At 39.3% G+C, this 14,297-nt stretch overlaps 1 protein-coding gene across 4 annotated transcripts in view; it reads left to right on the top strand.

Moving 5' to 3' along the window:
• The window catches only part of EPC2 (enhancer of polycomb homolog 2), a 52,166-nt gene that overhangs the window by 20,922 nt on the left and 16,947 nt on the right, over positions 1 to 14,297 (top strand). For 3 of the 4 annotated variants that reach the window (XM_030488623.1, XM_030488626.1, XM_030488625.1), the window contains exons 3-8: positions 5,831 to 5,976; positions 9,170 to 9,376; positions 10,173 to 10,321; positions 10,576 to 10,708; positions 12,487 to 12,678; positions 12,971 to 13,060. In XM_030488623.1, coding sequence (XP_030344483.1) covers positions 5,831 to 5,976; positions 9,170 to 9,376; positions 10,173 to 10,321; positions 10,576 to 10,708; positions 12,487 to 12,678; positions 12,971 to 13,060 — 917 coding nt within the window. The remainder of the gene's footprint in view (positions 1 to 5,830; positions 5,977 to 9,169; positions 9,377 to 10,172; positions 10,322 to 10,575; positions 10,709 to 12,486; positions 12,679 to 12,970; positions 13,061 to 14,297) is intronic. The other variant, XM_030488627.1, reaches the window with a different exon arrangement.

The following is a 14,297-nucleotide window of genomic DNA, read 5'->3' as shown; positions in this document are numbered from 1 at the left end:
TAGAATTATAGCTAAGTGGATATAAGCAAGTTAATGTCCCTTACAGGAACAGTAAGAATGGAATAAAAAGTACATATATATATATATGTATATATATATACACACATACACACACACAAACAATAAAATGTTTTACCTATGTGTGTATATAAAGTGTAATGATACCAAACTAATGCTTTATCATAAGTAATGCAGTCAGATTGTTCAAGTATTGGTCACATAATCAAATAATCTTCATAAAGTTGTGTGGGATGAACTCTAGTCACTATTTAAATTTGAAAAGGAAAAAAAACCACCTCAAAACAAAAGAAACACAACAAAACAACCGCTAAGCACCCCCCACCCCAAAAAAAACCCCAACCCCACAAGTGAAGTGTGCACATTTCACATAATTCAGTAGGCCATTTTTTTATTCATTGTGTGTTCCAAGTTTTCAGAGGATGCTGTGGCAGGATCTGTTCTGGCTGTGGGTTTGCAGCCTGGATGTGTAAAGTGGGTATTTGCGTGACACCTCCCCTACTGAGGTATTTTGGTGCAGGTGAGGGGGGTGTTGGAAGCTGTGTTCCGGTCAGGTGCTGTAGCCTTGCCATGGAGGTGATGTTCTGCTGCTTTCTTACTGCTTTGGATATTGTTACTGTGATGTGGTTCTTCATTTGCTCTTGATCAACACAGATGTACCTGCCATCGTCACTGCCCATTCCTTTCTTACTGCCAGTGCCTTTCTGGTGGCAGTTATGTTCATGGATGAGCTAATGCTGGGAAGTGACGTGTAAGAAAGCTTATTTTTCTGGTTTTGGTTAGGTGAACCTCCATATTGATCAGTTTTTTGTCTTGGCTCATTGGACAATGGCTGGTTTTGGCACAAGCAAGGTGGTAGGAACCTGGCTTGCTGGGGAAGGAAGCTAGTGGAACTGCTTGTTTCAGTGGTAACTCACGCCTGGGTCAGATTAAAATGACTGTGGAACCACAGCCCTGATCTAGTTAGCTAAATAAAAGTAGTTGATTTGGTTAAGTTAAACACAGTTTAATGTAACTTAAAAGCAAATCGTATTTTTGTAAGTGAGTATAAACTCAGTTCCTAGTGGAGCTCAAGTAAACAAAAGCAAATACCTCTGACAGGTACTGCTGTCAGGAGTGGTTAGAGTGGCATAGGGTTTAAATAAACTAGCATGTTGGTTGGCTTGCTAATTGCTGTTGCAAAACAAGTTCTGGCTGCTCGTGTGAGGTAAACTTCACTGGTAGGATCACTGGAGCCCTGTCGAGCTCTGTAGAAACATGCAATGTAGAGAAAAGCAACAGCTTTGGAGTAAGAAAACTAGATTCATTGGTCAATCAGAGGAATCTCTCAGGAATTCCCAGAAGAAAGGGGTGTAGAAGATCCCAGATTTGTTGTCCTTAATACACAAACTAGTAGCAGGTCATCTGGAACACAGTGCTTTCTGGGTCTGGGTTTTTCATCATTAGTTCTTGCAGGCGTGAATGAGCAGTTGCATCTGTTGCTATGGCAGAGGCAGAAACAGGGGTCGGTGATGGATGGCAACATCACACAGCACATAAACCACCTGTGTCTTGTGATGGCTTTTGAAGCCAGCAAGCTGCCATAATAGTGGCCAACTCCAGGATGAAAAATGGCTTTTTTTCTGAAACCAGTACAGTTCACTCAGTGCTTGGGAAAAGAAGAAAACTGGTTGGGTTGTCACTGAAAGTCTGTTTCAAAAAGCAGTGATGGACAAACTTCAGGGAAGGACGATGCTTCATGTGTGTCCCAGAACTGTGGCAAGCCAGCTTGGGGTCGATTAACTCCTTATGATTGCATGCAGCATTTAAAGGAAGAGGGATAGCCTTGTACTTTGTGAGGGTCATACACCTCCACAGGCTGCTGAGGCTTTGTGGCCTTCCTGCCTGCACCAAAGCAGGAGGTGGAAGGCAAATACTTCTTCCTTTGCTTCAGTGGCATTAACCTGTGGCCTGCATGTAAACCTCTGTTCTTTGAAAGTGGAACTGTATTGCTAACTACAGGTCATGACAAATAGCATGAGAACCACTGCCAGCAGAAGAAAAGCATTGCTGCAAGGTACGAAAGCAGGCTATGTGACAGGGCATACTGCTGTTCTCTCAGTGCCAGTGTCTTTTTGTTTAAGAAAATAAGACTGGATTTATTTGTTATAACTTGGTCCTGGAGAGTACATGTTGGATACCTTTAATCTTGTCATTTTGATTATTTGTCAAAATAGAATCACAGGATCGTTTAGGTTGGAAAAGACCTTTAAGATCAATTCCAACTGTTAATCCAGCTCTGCCAACTTCCACCAGTAAACATTGTCCTTAAGCGCCACATCTGCATGTCTCTTAAATCCCTCCAGGGATGGCAATTCCACCACTACCCTGGGCAACCTGCTCTACAAAAAATACTTTTGCAGAGTTGAAATTCAGGATGTAGTTTCTGGTTTTGTGTTTGTTTTGGTTTTTGTTTGTTTATTTTTTGTTTTGGGTTTGGTTTTTTTGTTTGTTTTTTAATGATTACAGTTTTGTGCATTTCCCAGTTTTTCCACACTTCATTTGTTACTCCTGAAGTCTCAAAATGACTGCTAAGAAAGCTGATGTTTTATCATCAAATAATTTAAATTTGCAAATAATAAAGTGTGCATGAAGTTAGGTGGATGTGACATGTTATTAAGCCAGTGGTTCACAGGGGCAGATGAACTGCCTCTGATGCTGAGTCGGTACTCCGCAAAATGGCTCAACTGGCCAGCAGTGAGACGTGAGAGGGAGGGACACCCCAACTTCCAGCTGACCTGCACCATAGGGGTGCTGGAGATACCGGCAGTGCAGTAATCTGCCTTCACCGTTTGCGGTGGAGATCTTGCCTTCTTACTGGTAATATTCATAATGGGTTTCTGAGGATGGTTGATCTTTTTAGTTGCTTGTTGATGGAATGGTTGGGATTTTCTGTTCTTGCTTCGTGTTTCCTGCTAGTCGCATCTCACTTGAGCCTGTCTGATTTTGTTCCGAAAGGCGGTTCAGGAAGCTGCATGGCTGAAGAACTTTCAGTGACTCTTCTTTCCTCATTGTGGAAATGAAGGCAAGCACACTGGCACTGCTTACAATTTACAGGTGAACAGCATCACATCATCTGTCATAGGGATCCTCCTGCTCACTGATAACTCTGAATTGGAAAAATTGACTTGCAACATTTTGTTCGCAGGGGATTACTGAATTATCTGCTGACAGGTTGACATTTTTGTGGTGTAAGAGCAACACCTGTCTGAGGGTAAAATGCAGTGCTGGATTTTAATAGATTTCTGTGCATTCTCATGTCATCTGTGAGAACATGGTTAAACACCTGGTTGTTGGAGTAGGGAGACCTGCTTTGTTGTTACGAGAGCTCTCCCAAAATAATGGGAACATCTGGTTTAGAAAATTTTGACCGCCTACCTTGAGCAGAGTTGTTTGAATGTGATTTCACAGTGTACGTTAGGACTGTAGTAGTCTTGTTGGCTCTTGGGCTGCTCTTGGGGTGGGGGAAGCTTTTGCAATTTCCTTTAAGGAAGTTAAGGACTGTGAGGGTTACAGCTCAGGTGGGAGAGTTCACCCCATTTCCATATACGGCTGGTGGAATGAGATGTTGGTGCCAACACTCTGTGCTCCCAGGTGGCTTGGCTGGGACCATGCAGGACAAGTTGGAGCAAAGTTTAAAGGAGGTGAAGACCGTATGTAGCAGACTGGTTTCATTGAGTCCAGCACTGATACATACCAGTTGGTTTTGGCTGGTCACTGTCTCTTCTGCATTTTGAACAGAATTGTGTGGCAACCACCCCAGGTGCTGAAACAGTCTTTCCTCTCAAGTGTGTAGTCCTGCCTGGTGATGTTTTTAATGCAGTTTTACAGAACTAGGAATTTTTTAAAAGTTCAGTATACAGTTGCTAAAGGGAGAGCTGTGGATCACGTGCCCAATGACGTTGTCTTAAATGGCCATGCAGCTGATGTTATTGAATTAATATTATTAATAATTCCACTTAATACATGTTTTCAGCCCATTATTAGTAATTTTTTCTTGAAATATTTTTTTATAGTGTATTTACTCTGTATGTGTTAGGCCAGAGAAGGTTTCTGACCAGGTGGTGGTGTCAGTGTTAGTGGTGGTAGTACAAGTCAAGCAGCCTCTCCTCTAGGAGGTAGCAGTTTGCAGCTGAAAATGGTAAGGAACTCCTTAGTAACACTTCTCAGCTGTTTTTGACCAGGTTACCACATACAGCCCAAATAAACTAAATGCTGGCAGTGGCTTAGCTAATTTATTGCATTGGAATACAGAATGAGTCGTCTTGGGTTAGTCTGAAATACAGCAAGAATAGGCTGCTCACTGCCTGTTTGTTAACTGGTCAGACCATGAGGGACAAAATACTATAATTTGCTTTAAAGATACCTTTCAGATGTTTTCTTTTGCTCGTGGTTTTTCCTGATCTTCCAAGTTTTTGTTTTACGCTCCTCTCAAAGCACCCTGGGAAACATAGTAGCAGAGGTTTTCTTTAAGGTAGTGCTCAGATATAGCCATGAGTTAAGAGAATAAGGTTGAGGTAATGCTATTTGTCTAGAAAGAATAGAATATATTTCAACAAGCCTTCACTGCTGTTAATTAACTAACTTGTTGATTGAATTATTTGGAGTACTGTAGTTGGTGTTTCACCCCTTCAAGGTTTTATTAGGTACAGTTAGCATTTCATAGAATCATAGAATCACAGAATGGTTTGGGTTGAAAGGGACCTTAAAGACCATCTAGTTCCTGCCCCACAATCCTGGACAGGGACGCCTTGCACTAGACCAGATCAAAGCCCCGTCCAACCTGGCCTTGAACACTGCCAGGGATGGGGCAGCCACAGCTTCTCTGGGCAACCTGTGCCAGTGTCTCACCACCCTCACAGGGAAGAACTTCCTAATATCTGATCTAAATCTCACCTCTCTCAGTTAAAGCCATTCCCCCTTGTCCTGTTACTAATTCTTCTTGTATGCAATTTGCTCGTACTTGTAAATTTAGTTTCTGCTGTGTTATCTGAATGTTAACTTCATTCTGCTTTTAGTAGGATCATAAACTTTGTCTGTGGAAAGTATGGAATTGAGTATGGAAAATGAGTAGCACAATCTATAACAAAGACAATAGCTTTGCTGTGAGGTCAGGAACTTACTATTTGGAGAGTATGGAGGAATATTCAATCTCTACAACTAGAGTTAAGTTGGTTTGGAGAGAAAGTAACAGTTCCTGCAGGACTGGTCTAGCATTTTTACAGTTTGTTCCACAGTTACGTGAAGGGGAAAAAAGGGGAAAAAAGTTTAGTTGTATTAAGTGTTTTAAGACTCCAGGCTTGTTGAACTATTTAAAAACGGGCAATTGAAATTAGATGGGCACTGCTGTGCATGTGCTTTTTCTCCAAGTCTGGGATTTGAATGAAAATGAATCTTAATTGTTAAGAATCTTATGATGTTCTGGAAGAGCTGTATTATAATAGTATTAAGAAGTGGTTTTGCTCTTGTTTTGCAAAGATATATTCAAGTTTCTATGCCTCTGTCACCCCCTCAAGCCACTTAAAATAAAATGAAACCTCTTTGATTGCCCTCATTCAAAGTCAGAGACAAGCAACTTCTGACTGCTGTCTTGCAGCTGTTACATGGGGAAACTTTATTGTAAAGAAAGAAGTGTCATGGCATTGATGTGCCTTTCTGAAATTTTATCGATTGTTTTTGATTTCTGATTGTCAGATGCACACATCTGTATTTCCACAGTATGTTATTTACCAAGCATTTCAGTGTGTTTTGTGCGTGTGTATTTTTGTTTCAGCTTTTAATCTGGACAATGAGCAGCCAGATTATGATATGGACTCGGAGGATGAAACCTTACTGAACAGACTAAATCGGAAGATGGAAATCAAGCCGCTGCAGTTTGAAATAATGGTTGACAGACTCGAAAAAGCCAGTTCTAGTCAGGTATTGTCCTGTGTTAAGAAATCACTGAGGTTTTTTGACTTCTGAATTTTCTGGTGGGGTGGTTCTGGGTAGGGTGTTTTGCTTGGGGTTTTTTTCAGTTTGTTTTTATTTCCTGCTAACAGGATAGGTGTGTTTGTGCGAGTCTGCAGTTTTATAGAAATCACATTGCTGTCTCCTATTGTCAATATAGGCAACTTATTAAAAACAGGCGGGGAGGGAGCTTTTGGGAATGGCTGGGGGGAGTTGTTTTTAAATTTTAATTCCTCATCACAGTGTTTTAGAGAGGACAATTTCCAGCATCTTGTTTTACCTGTGTCTGTATGGAAGAAGCTTGTGATCAGTAGGTGTATAGATTTGGCTCTAAACATATCCAAATTCTTTGTTTCACTTGGTACTAGCGGACATTGACTTCTGTTGACGTTTGAAGATTAGAAATGTAGAAGCATAGACAGTGAAGCAACCTCTTTATTAAGACCAGGCCCTTGTAGTAGAAACTGCACAGATGAAAGTAAGCTGTATTCCCATTGAGACTTAGAGACTGGTTTCCTTGCTTTAGAAGCAAGTATGTGCTATATATTTAGTCAGTTATTTTATCAGAAGGGTACCAATATTTTAAGTCAGTTCCTGAGGTGTTGCAGGAGGTCAATGTCTGGAGAAGGGTCTTAAAACCAAAAACATTACTCAAAAATGACATCTGAAGGATTGGTTTCTGAAAGGCAAGTTCGAAATAGGCAGAATTATTTCTCAATGAGATGGATGTTTTGTGGGAGTGAAAAATCCATTGCAGGATCCATAGCTCTGCCTCATTCAGTTGAACGCGATGTGTTAAGGGGCCAAAATGTTGTGCTCTTTATGCCTTGGAGTGACTTCAACAACAATTAGGTAAAGATTTCTTATTATGCTAATAAGATGGGATATGAAGAAAAAAAATGCAGAGTACCTTGGATGATGATACTTATTGAACATGTGGTACCCGGATCTCTTAGAGCTTAGATATAGATACACCTGTTTTGGCTTTCAGTTAGAGTGGTTCTGGTTATTGCTTTTCAAGATTAATTTGCATTCTTCTTATGCTGGTTTCATCTTTCATTGCTTTAGTAATGAAGTCAAATTTAAGAACTGAAAGATGTTTTCCTAAAATAAAATAAGAATATGGATTTTTCTCTGGAGGCAGCTGCCTCTGTTTCTTTCCTCTAAATGTAAGTAACACTGAAGCATTGCAGAGGTGAAGAGTATTTTGAACCAGAAGTACTCATTTAAGGAAGTCCATGATAGAAAATACATGAAGTGTTGTAATTGATTCTTATAACATAGGCTTCCCCCAAAGGTAAGGTATGTAAGGAGAAATCCGTCTGGGTAGATGAAATGTCTGTGGGACCTCCTGTGTAGTATTTTCAGCCCAGCTTAAGGGATTGCGATATGTGTGTTCAAGATGATTGTCGTGCTTTTGGGCTACAGAAAATTTTCAGCTGATATTAAAGTAGCTCTGTCCTGAGCTCTGTGCTAGGAATGGTAAGATAAAAAAAACCTGCAGGTTATTGAGGCTGGGAGAGAAGGAAGCTTGGCTGCCTGGCAGCTTCCTTCCCCACATGGTGTTTATAGTGCTCTTGAATCCCACTTGGGGCTACTACACAATTCACTTACAGCTGACATGACTTACATTTGAAATATAGTAGTATGCTAGTGGGAATGCTTTTCTCACCAAGAGGAGAGTTCCAGACCTTCCTCAGGCATTTTGATAACTGGATTTAAGCAAAGAATATAGTGACTGCATCCATGTTACTGGTGGTATTTGCAAAAACAAGTAAGCAGGATCACTTTAACTTTTCTATGACTTGTACTTAAGGCAGAATTGATTTTGGGTTGTGGTGGTGTTGGTTTTCTTTTTTCTTTTTTTAAATAACGTAAAAGGAACAAACAACAAACGATGAAATTATTTTAAAGTAATATTCACAGTGATAGATTGATGTTTAAGTTGTGTTTTAGCTAAACACAATCATACCAACTTGTACATACGGATTAGGGTATGCTGGTTAGTATGTGTGTTTGGTTAACCAGGCTAATGTCCATTCTAGGTGGAACAGGTGTGAAATTATTGTTTTAATGCTGCATGAGGTCATAAGCACAGAGGGATTAGTGACCTTTTTTCCCCTTTCTTCTAAAACCAGTATTTTTTTAATTGTGCTGTAGATTACAAGTGTGTTCTCCTAGCCCGGCTGGAATGACCACTTATATAGTAGCATTGGCTACACTTAGGATATTCTAATTTTTCTGAAATGTATTGTTTCTTTTTCTGTTTATCCTAGCATAGGGACAGGATTTAACATAGTCTGACATATTGCAAAACTGCAAACTTCAGTTGCTCAGTTTATATGTTTCAAATTACGGGAAGATAAACAAGAAGTCAGACAGCACTCTAAGTCATACTAAAGATACTATTTTCTTTTTACTTAATGAATGGGTTTACGATATATGAGTGTGTTAAACTAATATAGTAGTTAGTCAATGATGGGTTTTGTAATTATTCAGTTTGATTTCCGTATAGAAAGCGGAATGCAAAAAGGAAAATAAAGTTATATAATTCCCTGTGTTTAACTACCTCCCACTGAAATGACTTACCTAAGAAGTGAATATCTTTGCCTCCAGGCTGTAATAAACAGGGATAAACCTTTTCTACCACCAAGTAAACATTTGGGGCGAGGGGGAGAAATTAAGCAACTAGTTTACTTCAAAATATATTATGTCTACAGTAAAATATCTTCTGGAGGAACCATCATTAAACTGCAGAGAATCCTGTATCTATAAGAGCTAATCAATAAGAAACTTCTTTTTAGGGAAAAAAATAGTCAAAGTGATTCCCAAATCATGATCAGCAGGCTATAGTAAGTTACTTATACCCTGTGCTTGTAATTGTTTGATTTGATGAAAAATTGAAGGAGTTCTAGGCTATGATATGAAAGCTTCCGAGATGATGATGATGCTGGTTCAGAAGAGTTAAGAACTATATGTTTAACTTAGGAAAACGAGCTGGTGGCTTAAGTACTTCAATTTACATGAATATTTTTTCCTCCCTTTACTCTCTTGTACTAGAAAAGGATTAAGTTTATTTAGAAAGTGTGAGTGTGCAGTGACTTTCTCCCTGCACTGCTTCCCACCCCCATCTCAATTGCGCCTTTTGAATTTTCTTTTTTAGCTTGTAACACTTCAGGAAGCTAAATTGCTGCTAAATGAGGATGACTACCTTATTAAGGCTGTATATGACTACTGGGTAAGAAAGCGTAAGAATTGCAGAGGGCCATCTCTCATCCCCCAAATCAAACAAGAGAAGAGGGATGGCTCCACCAACAATGACCCTTACGTTGCCTTCCGGAGGAGAACTGAGAAGATGCAGACAAGAAAGGTAACTCTTCAAACTTTACTGTTTTAAATTTGTCACTTCAAATCCTGCCGTGATAGGAATCATTTTGATTTCTGTCCGGCATCTTGCAGGATCTGTGGTATCCTCAGTTAACGATCTGATTGTCTCTAGTAATAGTTGCAATATTCGATGACCCAGCTAAACTTCAAACCTCCTGGATGGTATAGTCACTGTGTAATCTGTGAGTTCCTAGAGACAATTTACAATCTGTCCTTTTTCTAGAAGGCTGAAACTCAAAGGGCGATTTTTAGGGATCAGCACACACAAACAGCTGTGGGACTTGCTAGGTTACAAACCTCCCTTTCTGTGGAAAAGGGGAAAGCGATCTTCCGTTTGCCAGGGAGTAAACAGTTCCATTCTTGTATTTGTAGCATGAATTGATTTGAACTAGGAAGTATGTAATTATTCAGTATTTTACATCAACTTTGTACGCGTATGTAAACAACCTGACTGTGTGCAGAATCAGTGTGAAAGAAGTGTGCTAGGAACCAAGTCTTGAATTCTTTGGCTGACAAAACTTCCACTGGGTTGATACAGAATCTGAGCAGACAGAGCATGGGGGAAATGGATGAAAAGTTCTTTTTCAGCTTACTCTTAAAAGTTGGGTTTTGTTTGCTTTTTGTTGCTTTGTTTACCAACTAGGTCATGCTTTAAGCAAAGCTGCTTCTGGGTGTGCTCTTATGATGCCCTCACTTGCAGCAGCATTATGTAACTTTTTTTGCTATTTATGCCTCACAGGCTTTGCTTTTGACTTAATATTTGTTTAATCTTTCAATAGAATCGAAAGAATGATGAAGCATCTTATGAGAAGATGTTGAAATTAAGAAGAGAGTTTAGCAGAGCCATAACAATTTTGGAGATGATTAAGAGAAGAGAGAAAACGAAACGGGAGCTATTGCATTTAACATTAGAAGTTGTTGAGAAAAGGTAAAATTGCAGATTTTATCTGTAAGAAGTCATTTATAACACCGAGGTTCTAATTTTCATCAAATATGTTTGAAAACACCTCCTGTAATTATGGATGCTAGTCTTCTGCACACATGCATGGCTGAAGACTTACATGACACCATAAACTTCAGAAGTTAAACCAGAAGGGTTTTATGCAGACTGTTTGCCTGGTTTGTGTCTTTCAAATATTTACGAGTGGAAATGCAGTATATTTTTAATCGTGTTTTTTTGAGGTACCATTTGGGCGATTATGGAGGTGAAATCCTCAATGAAGTGAAGCTTAATAGACCTGAAAAAGAGATGAGCACAACTCCATCCACTCTTCATAATGGAAATCACCACAAAGTTCAAGAATGTAAAGTTAAGGTAAGCTTTCTGCTGCTGCGAGTCTCCTGTTATCTGTTTCGTCGTTCTTTTGGATGTACCCAGCAGATGTTTGCATTGGAAAACTGAGTAGGAGGCTGCCATACTTGAAGGTAGGAGACCGGGAAACTGCTATGCTTGCTTCCAGTTTAACATTTGCTGTCTTTCCCACCAAAGTTTTAAAAGGATTGACTGGCACTGCTCTTTTTTGCTTTAAACAGCAACAGCAGCATTGTAGTTAGTCTTCGTTTTCTTTCTTGGTTCTGGCTCTTTGTTGTGAGATGGTGTAAACATGAATGTGTTCAGTGGACATCAGGACCTCCATGAGATTGCAAAGTGTAGTGAATTATTTTTTTCTTCTCCCTTCAGAGGGAGTCTAGAGCTGAATTTGTCTGGTAGCTTTGTCTGTGAGTGCTGGCTGGCCCTCAGTGCAGAGAGAGTCATGAAAATACAGGAATTTACTGAATTACAGCTGGAATACCAAAGGCTTCTAGAAACTGTTCTGAACTGTTAGTGATCTTTGATTAGTAACATTTCCAGGCACAAGAATGCAACCATTGCATCTAGCTGCTTCCAATCTTAGCATAATTGTAGTATTACAAATGGTTGTTCTGCTTATCTTGTTTGTACTACTTCATATCATGTTTCCTTTAACTGTTCTTTAAGCTATAAGTTTCTTTTGTCCTTCTTAGGAGCTGTCTTTGCTTTAAAACATAAATATTAGATGGTCATGTGTTTAAAACAAGCAAACCCCCTAAGCAAACCAAAACCAAAAATCACATTTACACTGCAAGCTATTTTAATGTCACCATCACAGTTAAGCTCACTGAGCTGAGTACAGAACAGAAGAAAGGTAAGACCTGATGTTACGCTGTTAATGTGACAGGAAAAAAAAATGCACCCAACTTTGAATGAAAACATGTTTTTGAGGAAATAATCTGAAATACCAAATGCTTGGATGTGAGAGGAGGGTTGAAGACCTTCAAAAGTTTGTATTTAGCACCCACGACACCTAGTGGGCACGGAATTGAATACAAATGCCTCGCCTTGGTTCTTGTACAGGAGTAGTGTTACACCTCGTGTTTCTCATCTGCGGTGATGAAGCTGAGCTCCATTACTAGAGTTAGTTTCACTCGGACAGTTGTTGATAAGTGGTAATATGGGGTAAAGTTAAACACTTTTTCAAAACTGTACTGGCTTTTACTTGTAATTGAGAATTTTGCATGGGAAGGTAATCTTCCTTTTAATTTAAAAGTTTAATAGCATTTGTGTCCAAGTGAACAGTTTCATATTGATGGAGTTGCTTACTACAGATGGTTGTGTTAGTGAAATCTTAAGTAGCAAAACCAAATAACATCTTCTCAAAAGATGTACAAACTAGCTGAGAAGCATGGAACAAATTAGATCATTTCTTCTGAATGTATCTGAGTAGTTCAGAAAATTGAAAGTGCTTGCCACAAAAACCTGAGATTTTGGAAAATAATTGGAATAGGATTTCCAATTACAATATACTGAGTGTACTGCAAAGCAAGGAACCTATTAGGCAGTCATATGGCTTGAAAGCTTTCAGGTTGTTTATTAATAAAAACTAAAGACGATTGGAGGTAAAGTTCTGGGTTTTTTAATGTTTTGAGTAAATTTTGCATTATGTGTCTGAAATAATCTGCAGGTACTGCTGGTTGAGAGGATTTGGAAGATAAGCAGTCACATCTGAAAGTAATTAACATTGCCTCTTCTCATGCCTTAATTTTTCTAATTTTTTGTTTGTTTTTCACAAACAGCATCCTCATCATTCATCTCTAAAGGAGGAGGTGTCAGATGTTGTACGTCAAAAGAAGAAGTATCTAAAGAAACCTAAAATAGAGTGTGTAGTAACTCCACAACAGCCCTCTACAGAGCCCTTGCCTGTTATCAACAAGAGCGACATTAAACAGTATGACTTTCACAGTTCAGATGAAGATGAATTCCCACAGGTAATAATACTCTGTTACAAAATCTCAGTGTACAAAAGGTAGACATTTCAGTTGCATGCAATTTGGCCAGTCTAGCTTGAAATGGAGAATAACTCTGTTGGACAGTAGAGTTTGTTTTCTTCTTTGAAGCTATGCTTCAGAAAAGCTTGCATTTACTATATAAATGTGGCAGTTTGTATTTATATAATATGAATTTGTAAAATACATATATTTGTGAAATTTTATTTTTATAAATAAAAAAACCCAAACATAAACACGGCAGTTGGAAGAATAACTTTGGTTTCTGGTCTAGGTACCCTCACCAGTATCAGAAACGGAAGAAGAAAATGATCCTGATGGACCTTGTGCTTTCAGGAGAAGAGCAGGATGCCAGTATTATGCTGTAAGACTGACTGGTGTGGGATTATTGTGGTCGTTTTTGTTGGGTTGGGATGGGGGATGGTATTTTGTTTGGTGGGGGTGGTTTTTGGTGTTTTGTTTTTTGGTGTTTGGTTAGTTTTGGTTTTTTTAAAATTTAGATTGGCACAGTGCTAATGTAATAGTTCTCTGTTCCCACGTTCACCACCAAAGCTTTGATCATTGGGTGAATCCAGAGACAATCTTCTTCAGTCTTCATGAGGATTATTCTTATTGTATTGTTCCTCTGTGATTATCTGAAGGGATATTATCTTAACAGAGGCCTTCAGCCACTGTTAAGAAGGGAGATATTTCTTTTGTCCCCCTCAGCTTTCTTAGCATGCCCTTTCTTCCCAGCTTCTAGGGCTTGTTAGAGTTGGGTACTAGTTGTCCCAGTACTCAGGCCTGCTGAGAGGTCCTGTTGGGGCATTGAGTGTCTGCTGTTGAGGCAGAAGGCTTTAATCCATTTAATCTTTTTTTTTTTTCATATAGTTAAGATTTTCTTTTGAAATGGGTGCCAATTGTAGGTATATTGCAAAACATTAGGTTGCAATTGCAAGAATGTGGAGAGGACAGAGACTTTTTTAGATGTCCTGTCATCATCTCAGGACAGAGTCACAGAATGGTCAAAGTTAAAAGGGACCACTGGAGGTCTAGTCCAACCTTCCTGCTGAAGCAGTGGAACCACTGACCGTGAAAGGGTTTTTTTACCAAGCATGTGCTTACAGATGGGGAGCTTTAGGCTGCGGAGGACCAAGAAAGGCAACACAACGCTATAATGGGTCTGGCTTTTCTTTGCATCCTATGGGAAGAATGAAATTACATGACAAACCATTTATTGTGTAACCTTTAAAGCCAGAGAAGTGACTTAATCACTGGATGGGCTGTATCAGAAGCCCAAATATCCCCCAGAATACCCAAATTATAGCATGGGCATCTTGCGCAAGTTGTCTTGGAAGTTCTTTGCGCAGGTCAGATGTGTGCTGGCACCTCCAACTGTGCCTGCTTTGTAGTGTCCTGGTATGTTGTCTCTGGCATTCTGGAAGTGGCTACAACTCGATCCTTCCAAGAATATGTGATTATTTTTAACTACTCCTCCTCTTTTAGAGATTTATTAGTTGCTTATTTAAGATAATACTTGTCTGTTTGCCTCCCTTTTTTTTTGTGTGGCCTCTTAACTTCCTTGTTCTTTCAGTTTGGGTGGATTTCTTTTTTTTTTACCT

This window comes from Strigops habroptila, chromosome 5 (assembly GCF_004027225.2).
Source record: "Strigops habroptila isolate Jane chromosome 5, bStrHab1.2.pri, whole genome shotgun sequence".
Lineage (NCBI taxonomy): Eukaryota > Metazoa > Chordata > Aves > Psittaciformes > Psittacidae > Strigops > Strigops habroptila.
This window is presented reverse-complemented; position numbering and strand designations above follow the sequence as displayed.